Source organism: Grampus griseus, assembly GCF_964374135.1.
Source record: "Grampus griseus genome assembly, chromosome: 3".
NCBI classification, from domain to species: Eukaryota; Metazoa; Chordata; class Mammalia; order Artiodactyla; family Delphinidae; genus Grampus; species Grampus griseus.
Window position 1 is genome coordinate 143,918,677 of NC_139019.1, and position 17,131 is coordinate 143,935,807.

The 17,131-nt window shown below is 48.3% G+C and overlaps 1 protein-coding gene across 1 annotated transcript in view; it reads right to left on the reverse strand.

Moving 5' to 3' along the window:
- The window catches only part of SLIT3 (slit guidance ligand 3), a 598,723-nt gene that overhangs the window by 106,305 nt on the left and 475,287 nt on the right, over positions 1-17,131 (reverse strand). Inside the window, exons 10-11 of the mRNA XM_082650871.1 lie at positions 7,743-7,814; positions 2,751-2,822 (exon numbers count right to left, since the gene is read on the reverse strand). Of these exons, the coding sequence (XP_082506997.1) occupies positions 2,751-2,822; positions 7,743-7,814 (144 nt within the window). The remainder of the gene's footprint in view (positions 1-2,750; positions 2,823-7,742; positions 7,815-17,131) is intronic.

A 17,131-nucleotide genomic window follows, 5' to 3' on the forward strand; every position in this document is an offset into this window, starting at 1 on the left:
GTCGTGTCACTGTCTGTTCGCTGATGTTAGAACCTGCAGCGTAGCAGAAGCCGGAGGGACAACGGGGCTGGCGGGGGGGGAGGGGTTCCTCAAATCATGTGTCCGTATGGGGCGTCTCTAAGCTTCAGTGGGTCAAAACTACTCTCCGGCAGGCTGACGTGGGCTGTGGGTCCACCTTGGGGCACCTGGGTGTAGACCTGTCTGGCTTTATCCCCAGATCTCTCCTTGACTTTCCTTCCCACCTTTCAGATCTGGGCTCAAACACCTCGTCCTTGGGAAGCTTCTCTTGAATATCTTAGTCAACATTTTCTACCACCTGTCACTCTATTTTTATTTCTTCATCCCTTTTCATTACGTCATGTTATATTACTTATACATTTATTTATTTTAAACATTTTCTGTGCCGCCCGCACTGGCCCCCTTGAGTATAGGTTCTGTATGTGGTGACATCATGTGGCTTGCTCATGGTTGGGTCCCTAGAGTCGAAATCTGAATAGGATCTAACACAATAAATATCTGTTGAAAGAATGAACAGCTCTGGGCTCTCCTGGTGGTGCAGTGGTTAAGAATCCGCCTGCCACTGCAGGGGACACGGGTTCGAGCCCTGGTCCGGGAAGATCCCACATGCCGCGGAGCAACTAAGCCCGTGCGCCACAACTACTGAGCCTGTGCTCTAGAGCCCGCGAGCCACAACTACTGAGCCTACGTGACACAACTACTGGAGCCCGTGTGCCTAGAGCCCATGCTCCGCAACAAGAGAAGCCACCGCAATGAGAAGCCCGCGCACTACAACAAAGAGTAGCCCCCGCTCACCGCAACTAGAGAAAGCCCGCGCGCAGCAGCGAAGACCCAGTGCAGCCAAAAATAAATAAATTTAAAAAAAAAGAATGAAGAGGTCTGGGGTAAAGGCTTTCCTGCCCTTTCCGTTGGCCATTCCTGACTTTGGATTGGGTGTGTTGGTATTCAAAGCTCCATGATGTCAAGGGTCTTGTCTGTCCAGTTCACTGCCACATTCTCAGTGCCTATAAGGCTACTCAGTACACAGGAGGCATCTACTGAATGGCTAAATGCATGCATTGGGGGTGAGAGGCGCTTCACTTAAACAATGCCCTGATATATTTCAGAATTGGCTAGTGGCATGCCAATGTCCTGTTTGGCAACCAGATTTTGAATTTCTTTTCCTGCAAGACAGGAAGCGTCTCACTGTCCTCAGACTGTTCCCAGATCCCAGCAGAGAGACAGCAGACAAGGGGAACAGGAGGGTGGGGATAGGACCGCGGTGGCAGATGGCCACTCTCCCTTCTCCTCTGTGATCTTCAGCGCAATAAGCAGACACTAATCTCACACACAATCCTGTCTTTGATATCCCAGCCAGATGTTCTACCTGATAAATGAAACTACTTGACTCCGCCAGCAGCAGGCAACAACTGAATCAAGAGACTTCCCTGTCTTCAGCCCCTTCCCAGTGGGATAGGGCCAGCTGGGGGAAGAATGTGTGTCTTGTTACCTGCCCACTTATCCATTAAACAAACCGGTTGCACAGAGAGACAAAGCATGGACAGCTTGCCTCTGAGCATCCTCACTCTTGCCCGGGTGGGCAGGTCACCAAATAATACAAAAAATATCAACTGATGATACCTTTGCTGTATCTTATACTTTTTATGTTATCTCAGGAGGGCAGCATAGCATGGGGACCAAGAGCACGGTTCTGGAGTCAGACTGCTTGGGTCTAAATCCTGCCTCTCTCGCTTGTTACCGCGGACTTTGGATAAGTTACTCAAAAATAAGTTATCCAACACATTTTTTTGGGCACGATAACTACGTGCCAGGTACTGTTTGAGGTGCCAGAGATTCAGCCAGGATCAAAAGAAATAAAAACCTCTGTCTGTGTGGAGCTTAGATCACCCAATTTCTCCAACCATTAAAGACAGGAGAGGATAGAGCCTATATTTTAGGTCATGGTGAGGGTAAAACTTGCAAGCCTCCTAGAATAGTACCAGGTACAGAGTAGGTGCTCAGTAAGTACTGCCAATGATTGTTGGGACTGTAATCATGAATGTGTGTCAGGCAGGAAAGGTGTCATCGTCCCCATTTTGCCTGTGAGGGAATGTGCACAGAAGACTCAAGGGACAGTCCCTGTGCCACAGGGCGAGTCACTGGCAGAAATCAGGACAAAGCTCTGTACTTCGCTGCCCCTGAGGGTCTCTGAGCCCCTGGTGGGCACAGCTTTGGTTCCATCCACTAGGCTGCTTTAGGGTTTGAAAGTCAAAGAAAAGAAAGGCTTATAGGATGGGGTTAATGCTTTCTCAGGACAATAGCCGTGAGGTTGGTCTGGAGAAAAAGGCTTCAAATCAGAGGAAGAAAATGAGCTCCTTCCTTGACAAGGTCACACGCACGGGTAAAATGGGCACATGGTAATAATCATACATTACGACTCTCTCCCTCCACCTCCCCGGACAGCACTGCCTAGGCATGTGGGATGGGAGTGCGGTTAGAGGAGAAGATGCATTTGAATTAGAAGCCAATAACCAGGAAGGCTGCTGGGCACTTAATCAATAAAAAGAATGCATTTGGGCTTGTAGAAATATTCCCCAAGATCAATTTCCCCTGAAGAAATATTTGTTTCTTTTACCAGGTTGACACAAGTGTGTAAGGGAACATAAAACCTTGATAAACACCCCCTGAAAAATATGGACGCCCCCCTCGCCCATGCTCCCACCCACACCCTACGCGCTTTGCTCCCCACTTACAGAGATGTGAGTGATTTCAGACCCTGGAAGGCGTCTGGAGCGATGTCCGAGATCTGATTCTTGCTGATGTCTCTGAAAAATTAACCAGAGACTCTGAGAACATAGCTCAAGGTGTGCTATGGCCGTTCCTAAAGTGTGGACCAAGCATTTCAGGTATGCGAAGTGGTGAGGATGAATTCAGCACTTAATCAATTTATTTATTCAGAGTGTGCGAGCAGGGGCTTAAGGATCATTCAGTTCAACTGCCGCATGATAAAATGCTCTGTATTTGTACCACTCTCCTTGGCTTTCAAAGAATGCTCAGTCGTGGCACCTTGACTTTGACATAGGGCCATGCACACGCGAGCCTTCACTTTGCAGGTGGGAAATGGAAGCCAGTTAGGTTAGGGCCTCATCGTAGGTCTCACAACCGAGCAATTATAGCATAAACAAAGCAAAAGCTGGCCTTGGTCAAACACAGCCCAAGGTTCCCGGAAGCCTCACTTTCTTGCCTCACGCCTTGGCAAATGCTTATTTTTGTCCCCAGAAGTCCTGAGTCATTTCACCTCCCCAGTGGCTTTTCCTTCCTGACCTGAATGGAGGTTTTGAGCAGTGACTTAAGTCTCTGTCTGGTTCAGTGCATCTTCCAGGCCGGGTGATGTAAAGACATCATGAGATTCTCATGGGATGGCTTTGAGATGTGGGCTTGTCGCTGGCGGTCCTCGTGAGACGGGAACAAGCCCAGGGCGATGATGATCAGGGCTTTGGGATAGTGTGAGCGAGAAGGATGCTGTGTGTTAGAAGGCAGCTAACCTGGCCTCGTTGGCGCAGAAGAATCTCCCTGACCCAGAGGCTGCTCACTCTGCAGCACCCCAGGGTCTTCTGAGCACCTGTCTCACTAACAACACTTTCCGGAAGAGGGAGACTTCTCTTTAGGAGTTATTAGCTCAGGGACAGCCTTGGGGCTCCTGTCCCCGGAAGGGGAGATGCTCCAATTTCCAGCTACAATGAACCTCTCTGGTTCCTTTTCTTTACCAAAATAAATCAATGGGTCTTTGCTTTTGTGGAGAAGAGGGAGAGCTGGGGTCTCGGAGGATCAACAAGGAGGAGGGAAGGGAATATCGAGAAGCAAGAACATCTAAGCAGATTCCTTAGCAATTACCTCCAGCGAGGCCAGACGCCCCAGCCCCACAGCCTCTTAAGCTCAGTCCTTCTGCCTGTTTCTCTCCTCCTTCTACTATCCTTCAAAAGGGCCGCCCAACAACCTTTGCCTAGTCCTCTGCTCCCTTCCCTCCTTGTTTCCAAGACCTGCGAGTTGAAAGATACTCCACAGGTTAAGGTTGCTTAGGCACGGCTGTCGAGCTTATCCCTTTAGCAGGCGAGATCGCCTCTAACAAATTCACAGATTGTGCTCGCAAACTAGTCAGCTTACACTGGCCTTTTCTTCAGAGCTCTGCTTTTGTATAAGGGTCTTAACAAGCAAGTGCTCCGGATTATCCTAATCTTGCTAGCCCCCAGCCTGGCTGCCTAGCAAGGCATTTCAGGCAAGCGTGCAGGGTCGGTGCTCGGATCAGACTAGTGAGAAAGCCTCATTGGTTTATTTCTTTGGTGTTTTTTTTTTTTTCCTGACATTTTTAATGTGATGTCCCTTCAAGGTCCTTGGCCCTCTGCCGTGTCAGAGGAGGTTTTGTGACCAGTGGGGAAGCCCTCTGCTTTAGCCTTGTCAGGGCAAATTCATGTCTAGTTCAGAGCTAGACTCCTGCATGCACCCGTCTCTAAGGACAAGGTGAGATGTCTCGTGATTTGGAGATGCTGGGGAATGGAGACCGGAGAAGTGATAGTTTAGCTGGGAACTGACCCTGGTGGTCACTTCATCTTAGTTCTTCATTCTGCAGGAAGGGAACAGCAGCCACAGGTAAAGGACCTGTAGCCACAAGTGACTGGACACAGCGATGTGGGTACAGAGCTGGCATCTGCAGTCTCCCTTCCATTTCACCGTGATGGGTGCAGAAGGTGGTGGCCCTGGACAGGAAGGTAGACCGGGGAAGGCTTCAGTGCCCACCCATCTCCACGCTCAGGTGGTCCCAGAGCTGACTTCTGGTGTTTGGGTCGCCCTCGATGAACAGTGGTTCTCAAACCTCACTAGGGTGTTTATTAAAATGCACCCACAGAGGGTCTGATTTGGCCCTCTGGAGAACTGGGGTTAGAAATCTGCATACGTAACAAGTTTCCAGATGATTCCCAAGCAGGTGGTTTCTGAGTCTTACTTTAGACCAGTATTTCAGAATCTGGTCTGTCTCAAGCCTACCCCAGTCCCCTGGGTCTTGATAAACTGGACGGCGGAGAAGAAGCGGCCTTTGCATACAGTTCAGAAGAAAGGTGGTAAATTCCAGTGCCGACGAGGGTCAAGCGGGGATTATAAGCGTGAGACACTAGGAACTGGTGGAACTCGTGGAATATTGCTCTACCTTAGAACGTGGGAGGGAAAGAACTCAACACCTTTGAAGGTTTGGCCTTCAAGTGTCAGCGCTCTCGGTTAACCAACCCTGTAAGACTGGGGCATCCTCTGTAACGTCTGCTACTCTCCCTGCAGGTGGCGCCTGTATCTTGGTACTAGTTTTCACCTGGAAGTACGTTTTTTACACTAAGCTGGCCGCTAGAAATTCATCCTCTTCGGGGACAAAGCCATTCAACATTCAATCAAGCCATTCAATCAAGGAAAATTTTTTTTTTCTTTTTGTCATTGGAGATAAGAAGAGGATGAGGTTCACTCACAGCTGAGGGAAAACTTTTTTCTGTGAGATATTAGAGATAAACTGGTCACGTATACCTAGGAGGAGTTCACCCTTAGGGTTTTAAATTCCGTTTTCACCAGGGACCCTACTTCTCCAAAGCCCTTGCACTTCAGTCTGGGTTTCTGAAGTTCTGTTAGTCAGAAAAAAATTTAAGTGGTCTGTCTTCCCTACCGCCATCCCCTTGGTTGGGGGGTGGGGGCGGGGAAAGGGCATCATAGTAAATATCAATAGCATCAGAAGTGATCAAAAATGAAATTTACTTCCCAGGTCGTGACGGAGAAGATCTTATGAATTTTGAATGCACAGATCGTGGCAACTCCAATGGGATGGAGAAAGGACAGTAAAACAGAGTCACACTCTAAATTACCTGGACTTCACAAAAAATTAGAGCAGTCACTTAAATCATGTAAGAGATATAGGTTGGGGCAGTGACTGAACTTGTCATTTTTCACTGAAATTACTATCTGGCTGCATAATCAAGCTGGGCTTTAAAAATGAATTGGGGGGGTGCATGTGGAGAGTGAGCTGGAGAAGCAGGGAGGCCAGGAGATTAATGGCCCAAGGTTTAAATATTAAGGCCTCTATTTATACAGCTCCTCCAGCAGGAAGGCTGCCAAAGGGAGGGAAGGAGTATGTGCTTAGAGCTGGCGCATCATGTTGGTTTCTACTTCTGGAACTGTACCAGGAGAAAATCTTGTTTGGTGTGGCTTTCCAGGGAGATGGGAAGTTGCCTTCCTAGGATCTGAGGGTAAAGCGTACCAATGCCACTGTTTCGCAGGGATGTTTATTTTTAACATAAAAGGAGCAAGCAGACACTTAACCTCTTTAATGCAGGCCCTCCTACTCAAGGGAAACCGATGAATCAGCCCGCGGTGCAAGGGAACAAAACCCAAGTCCATGCATATTTCTACCTGCCCTCTCTCTTTTCTCTGTGTGGGGGGCCAGAGGGAGTAGGCAGGCGCAATGAAAGCAGCATCGTGATTACTGGGCTATAATAAATGACTTCTTAGCCTGGAAAAGGGACAGGAGCCTCCCTCCTAGGCTCTTAATATCTGTGATGGCAATGGCTGGGTTGTTTCTGAATCCTACTAGCCTCCCTTCAGAGCACCCCGCTCTGAGTGACTCACAGATCCGTGCTCAGGGTGGTCACGTGATGGGGAGGGGTGGTGCTGATGACGTTACCACGATGGCAGGGACGAGGGCCGTGAGGCTCAGATGCTGTCAATGGAGTAGGGAAGGTACACTGCAGGGTTGGTGTCAGCAGGTACTGATAAGCGGCAGTGATGGCGTGCTATTGGATATGGTGGTAATGGCCATGCTGGGGATCATCATATGGGCAAGGGAGGTTCCAAGGCTTCTTATCTCACTTAGAAAGATTAGAAAGTCCTTACCATGGTCTAAAGAACCCACGGGAGCTGGCCCTTATCTACGTCTCCAGCACAATCCCCACCACTTTCTCTTCATTCACTCTGTTCCTCCTCTCTAGTCTGCAAACCATCCATGCATATGCTCCTGAGAACTCCTCTAGACTCACTCCTTTCCTTCACTCAGGTCGCTTGCACGCGGAGGCCTTCATGGGTCAACCCATCTAGAGACCACCCCTCCATCAATCTCTAGCCCCTTCCCTTCTTTTGTTTTACTTTCTAGTACTGGTCAGTTTCTGACATTTACTGGGTTTTATTTCTGTGCCCTCCCACTCAAATACGCAAGCTCCACCAGAGGAGACTTCGTTTTAGTTCTCCCTCTACCCACAGATCCCAGCACAGTTCTTTGTTCCTGATGGACACTGGCTAAGAATTTGTTAGATGAATGCGTGCACGGTGGTAGGGATGCTGGTGACGGTGCTGTAGGATGATATAGGGAAACGGCCACATCTCTACTGAAGCTCCTGCTTGAGGTCCGCATCCCCCAAACCAGGGGACAATCAAATGGTGAGATGGGATTGTTTTAGGCTGACACAGCCCCACCTCCCACCCAGATAATTTTACTTCACTCTAGTTGGAGTCGCCCTTAGATCTGAGGTGCCTAAACCCATACACCGCCCCATCTGAATGCAGCACCCTGGTCTTACCTCCCCGTCTTGGGAGCCATTCCAGGTCTGACACTGCACTCTCCTGAGGGCTGTGATGCAGCCTCTCATCTGGGCAGCCTGCCCACTACACACAGTACCCCCCGAACTGAAAACATTTGGGCCCATTTCTCTCCAGGGGAGACTTACATTCGCTTCAGTTTCTTGTATTGGGTGAAGGCTCCAGCAGGGATGGATTTGATGGAGTTCTGTTCCAGGCGTCTGAGAAACAGAGCAGAAAAGAGTCGATTAACCATCCACCCATCAACAAATGGTTGCCGGGGGCCTTGAGGACAGGATGGTCTCTCCCATCATGTGGCATACATTCTTAGATGAGGGAGACTTGGTAAACACCGTCCGAAAGCCAGAGACTGGGGTTCTGGTGTGTGGGGCAGTCAGCTCAGGGTCTGATACCCCTGGGAGAAAGCTAGAAAAGATGTCTTCTCCTTGAGTATATTTGGTTCTCGTTTACGATACGTTGTCTTTGGGAGGCAGCTGTCATCTTCAGAAAATGCTATAGGAAGTAACCAGAAGGCTGAAAAAGTCAAAGGGATAAAGAGAAGGAAGAGTAAAGACAGATGGACAGATAGCAATGCCTACCTGTTCTGGAAGCATGTCACCATTCAGTGAAAACCTCCACCATCCTGCTGCTGGGGTGCAGTACAGGCAGAGACTGCACTTCTGGGCTTTTCTTTTTTTTAATGGAGGTATAATTGACATATAACTTTAGTTTCAGGTGTACAACCTAATGATTCAGTATTTGTTTCTGGGTTTTTCAATTGGCTGTTCTAATATGATGAAGAAATAGCCTTCAAGTCTCTAGGCTCCCAGCCTGACATTCATCACACTGGCTCCCTGATATCCTGAGGGCCCCAGGGGCCCCGAATGGATCACTCCCCTGGGTTGTTGCTACAGTCTGTAGCTTTATGGCCTTACGGACTTTGCTGAATTGCTCTCTCTCCTATTACTCCAGAAAGAACAAGAGATGCTGCAGGCCCAGGGCCCAGAGCTTCCTTGGAAGAGAAGGAGCATGGGGAGTGAGCAAGCCTTTTCATCCTTCATTCTTTCATCTATCAAATGACTTCCCGCCGCCAAGAACAGGTGTGGTGGGAAACAGGCATGAGCGGAAGGCGGGGCCCGCTATTAGAGGTGATGAATGGTGGCCTGGTCCACATCTCGCGTCTCTCCGAGGTGTGGATCTTTTCATCACCTCCTCATTTGGCATGAATGATCCCCAAACCCTCTGCTGGGAAGACATAAAAAAGTGTGTGTGTGTGTGTGTGTGTGTGTGTGTGTGTGTGTATGGTGTGTGTGTGTGTGTGTGTATGGTGTGTGTGTGTGTGTGTGTGTGTGTGTGTGTGTGTGTGTGTGCGTGCGCGCGCGCGCAAGGGGAGGGCTGGGGGAGCACAAGGCAGACATGGGAGGAACTGGCTCGCTTGGAGGCTCCATTTGGAGGATGCACACTTCTGGCTGGGATGAACCCATTCATCTTGAAGAGTAATCCCCGCTGCAGAAGAGGGGAGACAGTTGTATTAATTTGTGCCTCTGCAATCTCATCTTCATTGGGGGAAAGAGAGTATTTGTTACTGGAACCACTAATGGAGCAGTCTGCCAGCAATTTTCCCATTTCAAACAACATCTCAGCTGCTAACGTGGAATGGTTTGTCAGGCCTACCCATAACACAGACAAATCACTCTCCAGGCCAAAGGAAGGGGGTGAGGGGGGTGGAGAAAGAGGAAGGCTGGGTGCGAGGAGAGAGGGAGCATCAGGACAGATCATTCTTGGCTGCCGGATGAATCGAGTCTACAAATGAGGCTGCCACGGTCTATTAAGAGAGCCTCTTTGGGGCCGGAGGGGCCGGGGAGTGTGCTCTGTCGAGCACGTGGGCATAGGCTGGCTGGACAGCGGCCTGGTTGGCCTGTGGTGAGCCAAAAAAGCATGCCACGAGGTCGCAGAGGCTGCGGGCTCCTGGATATAGCCACCCACAGAGGCAGCAGACCCGGGCAGGCTGCCTTGACTGAGAAGTTCCAAGGACATTCTCATTTCCCAGCTGAGCAGAGTTCAGGGATTTCTCAGCCAAGGCAGCAGCTCTGTGAACCTCTGGGGCTGCCAGTCGGGTGGCAGATGCTCTCCAGGAATCCTGGGGTTCACCTGCCATCTTGGCAGGGGGATTGCGGCTGGAGGATGCCTCTGGAGAGAGCCACTGTCTGTAACGACGGCCATCCCCTCAGTTTCTGCACTGCTCCCGGCTGCAGGCCAAGAGCCCAAGCTAGTCAGGTCAGCTGGCTGACCGTGCAGTTCATAATGAATAACGTCCACTTTAGCAATGGGTGCAAGAGCTAAGGGAAGGACGAAACAGTGAGTAGGATGTGATACCCATCCCCAAGGAGTTTAATCATCTGGTGATAGAGACCAGCCCAAGACGGTCCATCACAGAACCAGATTTTATTGCTAACATAACAAGAAGCGTTGTCCTTTATGGAATCGAGTTGGTTTAGGTCTATTATCTCTGTGAATCCTTACACTCTGTGAATCCTTCTGAGGCAAGCTGTGTTGGCCCTACTTTGTGGACGAGGAAAATAAAACCTACATGGATCAAAGAGCCTATCCGAAGTGCCAGAGCTAATAGGTGGCGGAACTGGCATCTTTCTCTTTCCGTCCATTGGATGCACTGCCTTCTCTATTTTTTGAAAACAGAGAAAGTGAAGTCCATATACTAACATAGCTTTCCCAAAGTCCCAGAAAAGTTTAAGGGGTGAAGACCCCAGTACTCCTTCTGAGACATCATGCAGTCTCTGCAGAAGTAGGTATGTTGTGAAAAGGCTGTGGGAGTTGAGGGAAGATGGAATATAGATGCACGTGTGTGTATATATATATATACACACACACACACACATATAACAATATATGTATAAAATATGCAAATAGACTGCAAAGGTGTGGCTTTGAACAAAGAACTCCCATCTCAGCCTGTTAACCCTGGCAGGGACGTTGCTGCGTATCCTGTACGCTCTACCCTTGCACACTCTGGGGATGGTCTTTATTTCTGCAGTCTCTCTGCCTGTTATGCTGCTGTGGGTACCCGCTGGACATGCAACACCCTTACAGGGTGCCAAGGCCAGGACATGATGTGGGTGAGCCTTGCCCCAGGGGGCATTAGAGCTTGTCGGTGTACTTCAGATGTAAAGTTAAGGCAAGGGTGAGGACGATGACAGTAAGACCTACTAGGTATCAGCTTGGACTTGTAAGTCAGGCATCAGACTAAGAGCTCTGCACCGTACATCTAACTTAGTATTGACACCTCTCTGAGGCAGACCCTGTTTGTTATCACTACTCCCACTTTAAACATGAGAACACCGAGGCTCAGAGACGTTAAGTCACTTGTCCATATTCACAAAGCCAGGAAGAGCTACAGCCGGGACTCAAACTCAAGTTCATCCCATTGGAAAGCCTGCACTCTCGGTCACTGAGCTTTGCTGAACACCGTTCGCTGCTGAGGCACCTCTATTCCTTTAGTCATTGCCCACTTATCCTCAGGAAAACTGCCCCTCGGTCAAGGATGGAAGTCTGGGGTGTGTGTGCACACGCACGTGTGTGGGCACACACACAGGCTCTACACAGCAGCAGCCTCTGGTGGGGTTTACATGGCTTGGAACAAGCATGCAAAGATCCGTACTCCCAGGGACAAAAATTCAGAGTGAAGGACAAAAAGCAGCTTTAGCGTCAGCAAAAACTGTCACATTTAGGGATGTGTCTGAAGCCAGCGGCTGTCTTTGGTCTCTCTTAACCGGCACATGTGTCTTTCTTTGGCAAACATTCTTCCGGCTGCAAACTGATTTAATAGAACTAGCATAAAAACAAACATACAAACCAAACATCTGAGCGTCTTCCGGCGCTGGTAGAAGCAATGCGAACATCTGATGGGGGCTTCAGTCATTTGCGTTCTGTATTGATTTGCCCTAGTTCCTCAGTGCTTCCTTAATGATCTGTCATTCGCAAACACGCGACTGAACACAATATATTTCTAGCAATACATAAGTCAACGTGATGCCAGAGGGACTGGCAGGGGCATAGCTAGTGCAGGGCCATGGCAGCAAGTCACCTGATAAAGAGTTTCTGGAGCTGGATTCGAATATCGGTTGCAATAATGGTGGACATCTACCATTTATTGAGGGCTTTCTATATATCAGACACCGTGCTCTTCACACACTGGCTCATTTTATTCCTTCAGCAATACTACAAAGCAAGTAGTATCACTAATATAATAACAACAGAGATGAGGCATGTGGGCATATGTGACATGAGTCATTCCTAACCAGCTTTGCAGAGCACCTGGCATTGCCTACAGAAAACCGAGGTGCAGACACAGAGCCAGATTTGCTCTTCTTATTATATGCGTATTCTCAGATGCCTCCAGCAGACAAATCTTTGTCGTCAACTTAGAAAAAAATGAGAACTTGAGACTAAAGCATTCTATCATGTCACATATGTAACATGTGCACAAGCTTTTTCCTTTTAGATTCCACTTAGGAGCCTTCAAACGTTGTGCTAACTTTCTATGCAATTAGGTTATATTATTTAATCTTCATGGAGAATCTTGAGTAGGGACGATGAGCCCCATTTTGCAAAGATGGGAACTAAGTGAAACATGAGATGTTAAGAAAGGTACCCAAAGAGGCAGAACCGGGATCCAAACCCAGGACTATCTACCACAAGGCTCTGTTCTTAATTATTCTGCTGCCTGATCAGCTTCACCTTTATCCCACCTGCCCCCAACCCACCCCATTCCCCCTCCTTCCACATGGCAGCCCCCCAGAAACCTCGTGTCCTCAGAAGAAGATGTGGTATGTATATACAATGGAATATTACTCAGCCATAAAAAAGAACAAAATAATGCCATTTGCAGCAATGTGGCTGCAGCTAGAGATGATCACACTAAGTGAAATAAGTCAGAAAGAAAAAGACAAATACCATATGATATCACTTACATGTGGAATCTAAAATATGACACAAATGAACTTATCTACAGGACAGAAACAGACTCACAGACATACAGAACGGACTTGTGGTTGCCAAGGGAGAGGTGGGGGAGGGAGAGGGATGGACTGGGAATTTGGGGTCGGTAAATGCAAACTATTACATTTAGAATGGATAAACAACAAGGTCCTACTGTATAGCACAGGGAACTGTGTTCAATATCCTGGGATAAACCATAAAGGAAAAGAATATAAAAAAAAGAATGTATATATGTGTAAAACTGAGTCACTTTGCTGTACAGCAGAGACTGGCACAACCTAGTAAATAACTATACTTCAATTTTTTTAGAAAAGGAAAAGAATCCCGGATGTTGATGATTTCCAGAGCCCTCCAGCCCTTTTGCTCTGCTGGCTGCTTTGTTTTTAAACTTTTCTCTCTTTTTAAAAATGTCCCTGGTGACCAGTATCATGGGGGCATATTTGCTTTGTTTAGCAGATAAACCATTGTTTATCTCCCCACCCCAGATAAACAGTGGGGTTGAGGTGAGGCTAGGTGGAAAATGGGGCTACCTTTTCCCCTACATGCTTTTGATTTATGATTTGACGTGTAAGTCCATCCACAATCTTTCTCTGGCAACTAAATTTACCTGTTATAGCCAAGGGCATGAGACCCGGGATGATACTAAGTGGAGGTACAGAGCAAAAATGGAAGAAGATGGGACAGAGATGAAGATGAGGTTCTAGGTACAGATGGCCCCTCTCGAGCCCTGAGGCCAGGAGGGCGGAACGAAGACCACAGAACAGAAGAACGTGTGGGTCTCTGGCTCTTCCCAGAATCTATCCCTGCTGGAGGCTGGAGCGGGTTCAGAGAAACGACACGGAGCAGCAAGAACAGTGCTGTTGGTGGGAGCTCAGTTTTGAGGAAAATCTGCAGTGAACTGTCTCACTGTGGGTTCTCTGGAAGAAAGCTGTTTTTAGAGGAATTGGCTCTGCTATTCAGGGAGACCAGTGCACACTTCTCTGAGCTGCTTTGGCTTTGAAAAAAATCTAAAAGAGTCTGCCAGATTGCTTTGCATGAGAGATAGACCTTCCTTCCCCTGAATGTTGGGGAGTGCAGAACCCCTCCCAAGGTTCAAGAGCATCACTACCAGCTAAGGATTGCACATATAGGGAACAGAGAACCAGATGTGGTGCCGAGCGACGCTAAAGAGAAGGAGAAATCTGGGTTATATAGGTGGCTATGGACATGAGGTGGAATTCTTGATGGTAAAAAGAGAAGTCATGTTCAGATGTCTTTGGGATGATAAATCAGACACTTCCTGTGCATCTTGGGGTGCACGCTACAGTTTCTACTCTCTGCTCCCTCTTTCTCATCTTTCAACCTCCCCCACCTGCTGGTCTTCTCTCATTGATAAGAGGATGAATTTTAACGGCTCAAAAGACTTTTAGGGGCTTCCCTGGTGGCGCAGTGGTTAAGGGTTCGCCAGCCGATGCAGGGGACACGGGTTCGTGCCCCGGTCCGGGAAGATCCCACATGCCGCGGAGCGGCTGGGCCCGTGAGCCATGGCCGCTGAGCCTGCGCGTCCGGAGCCTGTGCTCCGCAACGGGAGAGGCCACAACAGTGAGAGGCCCACATACCGAAAAAAAAAAAAAAGACTTTTAGGCCAACACACAGATCCCCAGGCACGAGCTTCGTTGCCTTAGGGAACAAACAGGTTTCCTCTGCAAAGGTCTCTCTTACATGTCACCTCTCCCAGTATCTAACCAGAGAATCTTGCCTCATCTGCTTTAATGCCTCAGCTTTATTTTATCACAGAGGAGAATGAGACAAACACAGCAAGAGAAGTTCTAGGCAATCTGTCTGGTGGGTCGTGTGTGCCGGGTCAACAGGGGCAGCCTTATTTGCATGTCTGCATACATTTGCATGAAGATGAGCTATTGCCACGCTCAATTCACAATGCAAGTGTCTAGCCTAATTCTTGAACCTGTTCTCTCAACCATAATCTTCAAAGAACTGACGGAGCTTTATGGAGGGATCTTCTGCAGGTAGCTTCAGCTCCCGTGATGTGGTTTCCAACCTTTCTCACCATGCCTAATATAAAAGTGGTGGTAGTAGTAGCTGCAGTTGTAGTAAAACAATACCAATCGCTGCTAACATAGTATATCCTATGGGCCAGACCCAATACTAAGCATCTGATAGCATATATTCATTTCACTTTCACACAAACCATTAAGACGGTACCACTAGCCTCTGAATTTTTCAGTTGAGTAAACCAAGACTCAGAAACGTTATTTGCCAATGGCGGAAAGGCAGGGCAGAGCTAAAATGTGGGTCTGCCTGGATTCACGGTCTACACTCTTAAGACCGTGCTTGCTGTTTGCGGCTGCTTATTTTTAGAAGTACTCTAGCTAGGTTGGCCATTCCCAGACTTCTAGATTTCATAGGCTAGGTGGTTACAGACCTCTTATTTTGTCAATTAAGGCAATCTCTGTATGTCTGTTATACATAACACTTATATATAGACTTATATTTATAATTATATAATAATAATGACACATATGATTAAACACATATTTATATCACACACACATACTCATCCTTCAGTGGCCATCATTTTATAAAATGAAGAGTATTTTTAACAACAATGATAACAGAGTAAGGAAGTCTAGAAATTTAAAATAAAGGACACTTCTTGAAATGGAATATTTTTGCTCAATGCAAAAAGATCACATTGTTCTTGTTATTCTTTTTTTTTTTTTTTTTTTTTTTTTTGCGGTACACGGGCCTCTCACTGCTGTGGCCTCGCCTGTTGCCGAGCACAGGCTCCGGACGCGCAGGCTCAGTGGCCATGGCTCACGGGCCCAGCCGCTCCGCGGCATGTGGGATCCTCCCGGACCAGGGCACGAACCCGTGTCCCCTGCATCGGCAGGCGAACTCTCAACCCCTGCGCAACCAGGGAAGCCCTGTTCTTGTTATTCTTACTTGACCTCATTTAAGGAAAAACTCAGTAATAATCAGACAGCCTTTCAGAAATAACTAGTCTAGCTTGTCAACGTTCCTTTTAAAATTCAATGTCCAGGTGTGAGCTCAATGGCCCAGGTATGGTCTGGCCTCCATGGGTCGCATCTCCAGTGGGGACGTCTGTAATTTCTCTCCCCCAGACACCTGAGCTGTGTGCCCGTGAGGCCCAGGCTGGAGGTATAGGGATGTAGAGTGGGAGAGGCAGGTGGGCAGGCCCGAGCTCCTGAATCAGGGCAGGCGTGGGGACGGCTGTGGTCTGAGACCTGGTCAGCGGAAGGTCTGTGGTTGCCAAAGAGAAAAGATAAAAACTGGCAGATGGAAGGGGAAAGGAACAAGGCGGGGCAGAGAAACAAAGCAAGGTGCTATGGGAATCTGAAATGAGATGAATGTTGGCAGGAATTCTGTCTTGACACCCTTGTTGGGAGGCCCAGAGTCCTACCCTGGCATGGATAGAGGGAATGGCTCTTGTAGTGAGGAGCGCAGGGTTAAATGGGTAGAGAAAGAGACTGGGCTGGGGAGGAAGGTGGGAAGACTGTGGGTGCAGAGAGGGAAAGAAGGGGGGGTGGATCAAGGGAGGGAGAAAAGAGATGGGGGAACGGTACAGAAAAGGCAGAGAGGAGGGACAGGTGTAGGGTGAAATGGGGGACAAAGGGCAGGGGGTGGGGATGGGCGGGACAGGTGTGAGGTCTAAGTGAAGTCCCAGGAAGGAAGGGCTCTCCAAGGCTAGAGCAAGGGACCACAAGGAGTGAAGGCGAGTCACAGTAAAGCACAAAGGGAATTCACTGTTGGTTTTTGCTAAAAGAAGACTGACGGCTGAGTGAAGGTGGAGGAAGGTACAGAAGGTGTGGATTTCAGGGCCAAAAGAACACACGTGGCTGACTAGCTGCTGCCTGCAGGAAGGGTGTGGAGGCATGGGTTGTGTCCACTGGGGCTGGGGAAGAACGTTTGAAAGGGAATCAGAGAAAAGCTGACAAAGCAACTGAAGAAAGAAGAAACAAAGGCTCCCCTGTTGTAAGTTGTATGTTTCTTCTCATCTCAATCAGGGTGAAACCAAAGTCATTAAAATGATCTGGCCCCTCATTACCCCTCTGACCTCATTGTCTGACACTCTTCCTTGTGTTTCCTCCACTCCAGCCACACTGGCCTTCTGGTATACCAGGCACAGTCCTACCTCAGGGCCTTTGTGCATGCTGTCCCCTCTATTTGCAATACTCTCCTCCAGATATCCACTTGCTTTTTCTCTCACTCACTTCTTTATTTTTCTCCACCCAACCTACCATCTTCTAACATAATATCTAATTCACTTCTGTTTATTGTTTGTTGCACTGTTCCCTCAACTAGAATGCAAGCACCATAAAGGCAGAAATTTGGTCTATTTTGTTCACTGCTGCTCCCTAAGCACAGAACAATGATTGGACCACAGTGGGCTCACAATAGATGTTTGTTGAATGAGTGCATGAATGAATGAAAGGGTCAATGGGTCATCTATTGGAATGCATTGGGAACAGAAGGGCTTGCATAAGAGGAGAAAGAGGAAGGG